The following is a 9553-nucleotide window of genomic DNA, read 5'->3' on the forward strand; positions in this document are numbered from 1 at the left end:
TGTTTCTCGGGCTCGAAATCACGCGAACTTTCGCGAGATCTCGCCAGATCCGTACACGCGCGAATATTAAAATTGTTCTCCGGACAAGAAGTGGAATCGGTTGTTCAAGCGATAACAGAGTTTTTGACGGTTATCAACGGCCGACAACTGATTTTTACAGAATGTCAGCCCTAACTGAGAAGGGAAATTGCGGGTAAGCTTAGTGCTTTGAAACGTACAGAAAAGCATCTATTCACGATTGCGGCTCTGTCATTGTCGGAAGAGAGAAATCGAAAGCACGTAGGACCACCGTTGTTGTACAATTAATATCAATTGTTATTGTTCATCGTCTGTGGTGGTAATACTATTGTGTGTTAGTGTAGGGGTGGGGAGTGGGAGGGGGTGGGGAGTGGGAGGAACTGTTTCAGACGGGGGTCGGTCCGCTTATGATGGTTTTTTCCCGGCCGGGCCAGCGGGGGAATCAGTTGGGCTGCCGATTTGGTGGGGGTTACGTGTGTGGACGTGTGTGTTTTGTTGTTGTGTTTTTTGTTTGTTTGTTGTTGTGTTTTTGCTTGTTTTGTTTTGTTGGGGGGGGGGGCGTGGCCCGGCCGTCACGGTGCGGCTGCGGCCCATGTTATCGATCAGTTTACTGGTTTCCGACGTTTCACTACTGAGCCTCCCCGCCGCCAAGTTTGACTCGCTGGCAGTTAGTCAGTCACAGTGTTTATCAGTTTTTGTTGTTTGATTAGCTACTGCATTTCTTTAATACTGAAACTGATTTAGGCTAGTGTACCTCAGTGTTGTGATGATATATATCAGTTTCAATTCAACGACGGTCCCTCCACAGCGGTCACGGTCGGACCGCCCGGCGGCCGGGGGGCCTGCCGCGCAGTGACTGCTGACCGTCCGCCGGTATACACGGTCACGACGGTGTCAGTGATGACGATCAAGTAAGTCAGTACTTGAAGTTGTGATTCGACGACTGAGTAGAGGTTAATTAAAGGGCCGCGTGCTAAACAGCGGTGGCCCACTCCAGGTATCATGTTTAATGACGGCCTCTTAGTTCTTGAATTGCACGGCACGGTATACGGCCCGGAGGCTGAGGCCGCACCGGCGGCGCGCGGCGGCGGGAATGGCAACAAGAAACTATTCTCAAGGCTTTATTACAGTGAATCTACTAGTAGGCCTACTCAGTTTGATGGCAACATGATGTCAACTTCTTGTCAGACTGTGCAATTTTTAAGCCGGAAAAATAAATCCATAAAGTAATTAACTGCAGTCAGTCAGTTGCACGGTTTTACTCAGTGCCGCACCATCGGCGGAGCTATATAGTATTTTGAAAGGCTTGTGAAGATTAGGCCTACTCCGCGTAGACACTCATACTATGGAAGTATTCAAGTTTGTAATTCTTTCTCTGCTGGCCAGCGAAATAGTTGGGATTAAAAGAATATGATACTATTGATCGAAATACTGCACAGTCATTGACAACAGAAAGTTGTGCACGCTATAAAGGGAAGTAACGTAGCATCAAATGTTGTACATTTACAACACCACTAGATTACCTCCCATATTTACTTACCGCGTCCGAGATGGCATAAGAAACCCCTGACAAGCATTCTTCGGAGTTACCCCGTAGAAATATGGCGTCAGACACCAAAAGCTGGCCATGCGTGTATCGGAATACGTTGCGTAATTTTATTTGTTTTAATAGGGGGGTGTTTTGTTTGTTCATGTTGTTGTGAACATTGTCGTTTCTGTGGTTCTATTACCACGATGATAGGAAGCCTGCATATTTAGTTCCTTATGCTCGGTAATCCACGTTGAACCAAACGCGAAGGAAAAAAAATAAGCGTTTATAAACAATATTCAATTGAGAATGGATTAGTTCCCACGCATCAGTGCAGTCACCCCCCATACACACAAACACACAAATACTCACTGTCACTGACACACACACACACGCGCGCACACACGCACACACATACGGCAAACACACACTGACACACACACACACACACAAACACACACACACACACACACAGACACGCACACACACACACACACACACACACAGACACGCACGCACGCACACACACACACACACCCACACACACACACTCACTCACCTGTAGCTCGCAAAACATGTCACCACTGGTTTACTCCAACACTCGTGCTCTGGCACGCAAAATTCACCCGATAATCGTGAACTGAGTAGGTCAAATGCATTTAACCCAAAGCAGCAACATGTGCTGAACGTGCTTTCAGTGCGAAGAATTGACCAGGACTGGTCTAACCTTTGCTTTCAAGTGACGATGAGTTCACACTAAAACGAAATGTAATAGTAGTGTACAGCAAACTCAACATTGAAAGGAAAACTCATATACACCTTACTTCGCATCAGCAGTGCGTCTTGTTTAAATTCCAGTGGAGCAGCTTTAAAAAAAACTCCGGACAGGGTAGCAAACTGTTTGGGGTGTAGCCACTGTTTTGGACTGAACATTTTTGGGGGGTTTCCGTTAGGACTACATTGTCATAAATCCTTTGCTGCGGGGTGTAGCCTCTGTTTTGGACGAAGTTTTTTTTTGGATTCTGTTAGGCTACATTGGTAGAAATCGACTATCTTGGGCTGCATGATCTTTGCTGATGAACTTTTGTGCAATGTTTCTGCTTCGCCTGATCAAAATGAAGTGAAACCCAAACCCGTCATTACCATTACCATTATTAGCATTATTATTACTGAATTCGACTAGTTCATTAAACTTTCAGTGACTTCATAAAATAGCACTATTCTTAGCCGTCAAGACAGCAACAACAGTAGCCATCAACGTACAACCGTTCTCTGATTCGTAACACTGAGTAGTTGATCAGCGACTTTTGAGTCAGGATGACAAACTGACTTGCTCGACAGCGATTCAAGAAACAAAACTTAAAAGGAAGCAGAAAAGTTACCGCGAACCAGTTTTGAGATCGACGTAATGGCCAACCATAACTTCTACATGAACTTTCCACAGTCAACCTGTAGTACCCCTGCCCCTACCACCACCACCAGCGCGATATGGAGTACCTACCAAAGCAATACTGGCTCCTGCTGGCCCACCCCCTACACGGCGCCCGGAGAGTTGGAAGCGAACTTGAAGACAGTAAATGCTTCCACCTCTGAGAGAAATGGCACCAAAGTCAACGACAGCAGCGACACGAAGACCACTGCCAGCGATGTTACTACTACCACCGCCGCAGACACGTCTGCTACAACGCCTGCTGCAGATTCTGAAGGCAAGAATACGGAAGGTAAGGATGCTTACTAAATTGTAAACTCTTGGAAAATCTCCTTATTATCATAATGTGAGGTTCGCCGTCAAGCTGAATACATCTCACAATGTTTACTCATCTTTCAGTATGTGACGTCGCTTCCACGGGACAGGCTTTTCTTTTTCCTAATTTTATATTAGTTTTCTTCTTAAATCCTTGGTTTTCTAGGAGTATTAATTAAGCTTTTCAAAGAACGCCACAGAGCTGATAGCCTCCACCAGTCACGGCTTGTCATACCGCGACAACATCGTGTTAGATGTTGTTGTTGTTGTTGGGGGTGGTGGGGGGGTGGTTGTTGTTCCTCTTTTGTAAGTTAGTGTGTGCGTGCGTGTGTGCGTGTGTGTGTGTGTGCGTGTGTGTATGTGCGTGCGTGTGTGTGTGTGTGCGTGTGTGTGTGCATACGTGCGTGCGTGTGTGTGTGCGTGTGTGTGTGCGCGTGTGTGCGTCCGTGCGTGTGTGCGTACGGGTGGGTTGTTGAACAAGCTTATTTTTAATCCTTTGTTTTTTTGCAGTGAAAATTCCAAAGAACGCCGTGGAGCTGATAGTGGCAGCCATCACGGCTTGCCATACAACCACGCCCACGCTGACGGAGATCGCCAGCCATATCCACAGCACGGCGGCAGCCTACCGCGACCACGAGCTGTCCACGCTGGTCAAGATGGTGCAGCACCACCTCCACAACAACAACCCCGGCTTCTTCCTCCCCGTTATGTCTCCCGCTGGACACACCTTCAACAACCCCAATATGGCAAGGTACGGTTAAATTCGGGTATATCTATATATTACATCCATGTGAGGGTAATCATGCGTGTACCCCCATGGGGCTTCCTGAACTAAATTCTTTGATTTGCCTTGTTAAAACAAAAGCATTTGTAGGGATGGCCATTGTAGTGGTGGTAGTCATGGTAGTCGTTGTAGTGGTGGTAGTCGTTGTAGTGGTGGTAGTCATTGTAGTGGTGGTGGTCATTGTAGTGGTGGTGGTCATTGTAGTGGTGGTAGTCATTGTAGTGGTGGTGGTCATTGTAGTGGTGGTAGTCATTGTAGTGGTGGTAGTCATTGTAGTGGTGGTAGTCATTGTAGTGGTGGTAGTCATTGTAGTGGTGGTGGTCATTGTAGTGGTGGTAGTCATTGTAGTGGTGGTAGTCATTGTAGTGGTGGTAGTCATTGTAGTGGTGGTAGTCATTGTAGTGGTGGTAGTCATTGTAGTGGTGGTGGTCATTGTAGTGGTGGTAGTCATTGTAGTGGTGGTAGTCATTGTAGTGGTGGTAGTCATTGTAGTGGTGGTAGTCATTGTAGTGGTGGTGGTCATTGTAGTGGTGGTAGTCATTGTAGTGGTGGTAGTCATTGTAGTGGTGGTAGTCATTGTAGTGGTGGTGGTCATTGTAGTGGTGGTAGTCATTGTAGTGGTGGTGGTCATTGTAGTGGTGGTAGTCATTGTAGTGGTGGTAGTCATTGTAGTGGTGGTAGTCATTGTAGTGGTGGTAGTCATTGTAGTGGTGGTAGTCATTGTAGTGGTGGTAGTCATTGTAGTGGTGGTAGTCATCATTGTAGTGGTGGTAGTCATTGTAGTGGTGGTAGTCATTGTAGTGGTGGTAGTCATTGTAGTGGTGGTGGTCATTGTAGTGGTGGTAGTCATTGTAGTGGTAGTCATTGTAGTGGTGGTAGTCATTGTAGTGGTGGTAGTCATTGTAGTGGTGGTAGTCATTGTAGTGGTGGTAGTCATTGTAGTGGTGGTGGTCATTGTAGTGGTGGTAGTCATTGTAGTCATTGTAGTGGTGGTAGTCATGGTAGTCATTGTAGTGGTGGTAGTCATTGTAGTGGTGGTAGTCATTGTAGTGGTGGTAGTCATTGTAGTGGTGGTAGTCATTGTAGTGGTGGTAGTCATTGTAGTGGTGGTAGTCATTGTAGTGGTGGTAGTCATTGTAGTGGTGGTAGTCATTGTAGTGGTGGTAGTCATTGTAGTGGTGGTAGTCATTGTAGTGGTGGTAGTCATTGTAGTGGTGGTAGTCATTGTAGTGGTGGTAGTCATTGTAGTGGTGGTAGTCATTGTAGTGGTGGTAGTCATTGTAGTGGTGGTAGTCATTGTAGTGGTGGTAGTCATTGTAGTGGTGGTAGTCATTGTATTGGTGGTAGTCATTGTAGTGGTGGTAGTCATTGTAGTGGTGGTAGTCATTGTAGTGGTGGTAGTCATTGTAGTGGTGGTAGTCATTGTAGTGGTGGTAGTCATTGTAGTGGTGGTAGTCATCATTGTAGTGGTGGTAGTCATTGTAGTGGTGGTAGTCATTGTAGTGGTGGTAGTCATTGTAGTGGTGGTAGTCATTGTAGTGGTGGTAGTCATTGTAGTGGTGGTAGTCATTGTAGTGGTGGTAGTCATTGTAGTGGTGGTAGTCATTGTAGTGGTGGTAGTCATTGTAGTGGTGGTAGTCATTGTAGTGGTGGTGGTCATTGTAGTGGTGGTAGTCATTGTAGTGGTGGTAGTCATTGTAGTGGTGGTGGTCATTGTAGTGGTGGTAGTCATTGTAGTGGTGGTGGTCATTGTAGTGGTGGTAGTCATTGTAGTGGTGGTGGTCATTGTAGTGGTGGTAGTCATTGTAGTGGTGGTAGTCATTGTAGTGGTGGTAGTCATTGTAGTGGTGGTGGTCATTGTAGTGGTGGTAGTCATTGTAGTGGTGGTAGTCATTGTAGTGGTGGTAGTCATTGTAGTGGTGGTAGTCATTGTAGTGGTGGTAGTCATTGTAGTGGTGGTAGTCATGGTAGTCATTGTAGTGGTGGTAGTCATTGTAGTGGTGGTAGTCATTGTAGTGGTGGTTGTCATTGTGGTGGTGGTAGTCATTGTATTGGTGGTAGTCATTGTAGTGGTGGTTGTCATTGTAGTGGTGGTAGTCATTGTAGTGGTGGTAGTCATGGTAGTCATTGTAGTGGTGGTAGTCATTGTAGTGGTGGTAGTCATTGTAGTGGTGGTTGTCATTGTAGTGGTGGTAGTCATTGTAGTGGTGGTAGTTGTCATTGTAGTGGTGATAGTCATTGTAGTGGTGGTAGTCATTGTAGTGGTGGTAGTCATTGTAGTGGTGGTAGTCATTGTGGTGGTGGTAGTCATTGTAGTGGTGGTAGTCATTGTAGTGGTGGTGGTCATTGTAGTGGTGGTAGTCATTGTAGTGGTGGTGGTCATTGTTGTGGTGGTAGTCATTGTAGTGGTGGTAGTCATTGTAGTGGTGGTGGTCATTGTAGTGGTGGTAGTCATTGTAGTGGTGGTGGTCATTGTAGTGGTGGTAGTCATTGTAGTGGTGGTAGTCATTGTAGTGGTGGTAGTCATTGTAGTGGTGGTAGTCATTGTAGTGGTGGTAGTCATTGTAGTGGTTGTAGTCATTGTAGTGGTGGTAGTCATTGTAGTGGTGGTGGTCATTGTAGTGGTGGTAGTCATTGTAGTGGTGGTAGTCATTGTAGTGGTGGTAGTCATTGTAGTGGTGGTGGTCATTGTAGTGGTGGTGGTCATTGTTGTGGTGGTAGTCATTGTAGTGGTGGTAGTCATTGTAGTGGTGGTAGTCATTGTAGTGGTGGTGGTCATTGTAGTGGTGGTAGTCATTGTAGTGGTGGTGGTCATTGTAGTGGTGGTGGTCATTGTAGTGGTGGTGGTCATTGTTGTGGTGGTAGTCGTTGTAGTGGTGGTAGTCATTGTAGTGGTGGTAGTCATTGTAGTGGTGGTGGTCATTGTAGTGGTGGTAGTCATTGTAGTGGTGGTAGTCATTGTAGTGGTGGTTGTCATTGTAGTGGTGGTAGTCATTGTAGTGGTGGTGGTAGTCATTGTAGTGGTGATAGTCATTGTAGTGGTGGTGGTCATTGTAGTGGTGGTAGTCATTGTAGTGGTGGTAGTCATTGTAGTGGTGGTAGTCATTGTAGTGGTGGTCATTGTAGTGGTGGTGGTCATTGTAGTGGTGGTAGTCATTGTAGTGGTGGTAGTCATTGTAGTGGTGGTAGTCATGGTAGTCATTGTAGTGGTGGTAGTCATTGTAGTGGTGGTAGTCATTGTAGTGGTGGTAGTCATTGTAGTGGTGGTAGTCATTGTAGTGGTGGTAGTCATTGTAGTGGTGGTAGTCATTGTAGTGGTGGTGGTCATTGTAGTGGTGGTAGTCATTGTAGTGGTGGTAGTCATTGTAGTGGTGGTAGTCATTGTAGTGGTGGTGGTCATTGTAGTGGTGGTAGTCATTGTAGTGGTGGTAGTCATTGTAGTGGTGGTAGTCATTGTAGTGGTGGTGGTCATTGTAGTGGTGGTGGTCATTGTAGTGGTGGTAGTCATTGTAGTGGTGGTAGTCATTGTAGTGGTGGTGGTCATTGTAGTGGTGGTAGTCATTGTAGTGGTGGTAGTCATTGTTGTAGTGGTGGTAGTCATTGTAGTGGTGGTAGTCATTGTAGTGGTGGTAGTCATTGTAGTGGTGGTAGTCATTGTAGTGGTGGTGGTCATTGTAGTGGTGGTAGTCATTGTAGTGGTGGTAGTCATTGTAGTGGTGGTAGTCATTGTAGTGGTGGTAGTCATTGTAGTGGTGGTAGTCATTGTAGTGGTGGTAGTCATTGTAGTGGTGGTGGTCATTGTAGTGGTGGTAGTCATTGTAGTGGTGGTAGTCATTGTAGTGGTGGTAGTCATTGTAGTGGTGGTGGTCATTGTAGTGGTGGTAGTCATTGTAGTGGTGGTAGTCATTGTAGTGGTGGTAGTCATTGTAGTGGTGGTAGTCATTGTAGTGGTGGTGGTCATTGTAGTGGTGGTGGTCATTGTAGTGGTGGTAGTCATTGTAGTGGTGGTAGTCATGGTAGTCATTGTAGTGGTGGTAGTCATTGTAGTGGTGGTAGTCATTGTAGTGGTGGTGGTCATTGTAGTGGTGGTAGTCATTGTAGTGGTGGTAGTCATGGTAGTCATTGTAGTGGTGGTAGTCATTGTAGTGGTGGTAGTCATTGTAGTGGTGGTGGTCATTGTAGTGGTGGTGGTCATTGTAGTGGTGGTAGTCATTGTAGTGGTGGTAGTCATGGTAGTCATTGTAGTGGTGGTAGTCATTGTAGTGGTGGTAGTCATTGTAGTGGTGGTGGTCATTGTAGTGGTGGTAGTCATTGTAGTGGTGGTAGTCATTGTAGTGGTGGTCATTGTAGTGGTGGTGGTCATTGTAGTGGTGGTAGTCATTGTAGTGGTGGTGGTCATTGTAGTGGTGGTGGTCATTGTAGTGGTGGTAGTCATTGTAGTGGTGGTAGTCATGGTAGTCATTGTAGTGGTGGTAGTCATTGTAGTGGTGGTAGTCATTGTAGTGGTGGTAGTCATTGTAGTGGTGGTAGTCATTGTAGTGGTGGTAGTCATTGTAGTGGTGGTAGTCATTGTAGTGGTGGTAGTCATGGTAGTCATTGTAGTGGTGGTAGTCATGGTAGTCATTGTAGTGGTGGTGGTCATTGTAGTGGTGGTGGTCATTGTTGTGGTGGTAGTCATTGTAGTGGTGGTAGTCATTGTAGTGGTGGTAGTCATTGTAGTGGTGGTGGTCATTGTAGTGGTGGTAGTCATTGTAGTGGTGGTAGTCATTGTAGTGGTGGTGGTCATTGTAGTGGTGGTAGTCATTGTAGTGGTGGTAGTCATTGTAGTGGTGGTAGTCATTGTAGTGGTGGTGGTCATTGTAGTGGTGGTAGTCATTGTAGTGGTGGTAGTCATTGTAGTGGTGGTAGTCATTGTAGTGGTGGTCATTGTAGTGGTGGTGGTCATTGTAGTGGTGGTAGTCATTGTAGTGGTGGTAGTCATTGTAGTGGTGGTAGTCATCATTGTAGTGGTGGTAGTCATTGTAGTGGTGGTAGTCATTGTAGTGGTGGTAGTCATTGTAGTGGTGGTTGTCATTGTAGTGGTGGTAGTCATTGTAGTGGTGGTAGTCATTGTAGTGGTGGTGGTCATTGTAGTGGTGGTAGTCATTGTAGTGGTGGTAGTCATTGTAGTGGTGGTAGTCATTGTATTGGTGGTTGTCATTGTAGTGGTGGTAGTCATTGTAGTGGTGGTAGTCATTGTAGTGGTGGTAGTCATTGTAGTGGTGGTCATTGTAGTGGTGGTGGTCATTGTAGTGGTGGTAGTCATTGTAGTGGTGGTAGTCATTGTAGTGGTGGTGGTCATTGTAGTGGTGGTAGTCATTGTAGTGGTGGTAGTCATTGTTGTAGTGGTGGTAGTCATTGTATTGGTGGTAGTCATTGTAGTGGTGGTAGTCATTGTAGTGGTGGTAGTCATTGTAGTGGTGGTGGTCATTGTAGTGGT

General features: G+C 46.0%; 1 protein-coding gene across 1 annotated transcript; it reads left to right on the plus strand.

The window, feature by feature from the left end:
• The first annotated feature begins 2954 nt into the window (after positions 1-2954).
• LOC138953303 (mucin-5AC-like) lies at positions 2955-4051 on the plus strand. Its single transcript, XM_070325103.1, has 2 exons — positions 2955-3267; positions 3801-4051. Exons 1-2 carry the CDS (start codon positions 2955-2957, stop codon positions 4049-4051), a joined length of 564 nt encoding a protein of 187 aa, XP_070181204.1.
• The last annotated feature ends 5502 nt before the right edge of the window (positions 4052-9553 follow it).

This window comes from Littorina saxatilis, linkage group LG17 (assembly GCF_037325665.1).
Source record: "Littorina saxatilis isolate snail1 linkage group LG17, US_GU_Lsax_2.0, whole genome shotgun sequence".
Classification (NCBI taxonomy): domain Eukaryota; kingdom Metazoa; phylum Mollusca; class Gastropoda; order Littorinimorpha; family Littorinidae; genus Littorina; species Littorina saxatilis.

What these genes read in the sequence shown, in the direction of transcription:
- LOC138953303 (XM_070325103.1), top strand. Translation starts at nt 2,955, where the DNA reads ATGGCCAACCATAACTTCTACATGAACTTTCCACAGTCAACCTGTAGT. An exon ending in TGAAGGCAAGAATACGGAAG is followed by an intron (nt 3,268 to 3,800) that starts GTAAGGATGCTT and finishes GTTTTTTTGCAG; the next exon opens with TGAAAATTCCAAAGAACGCC.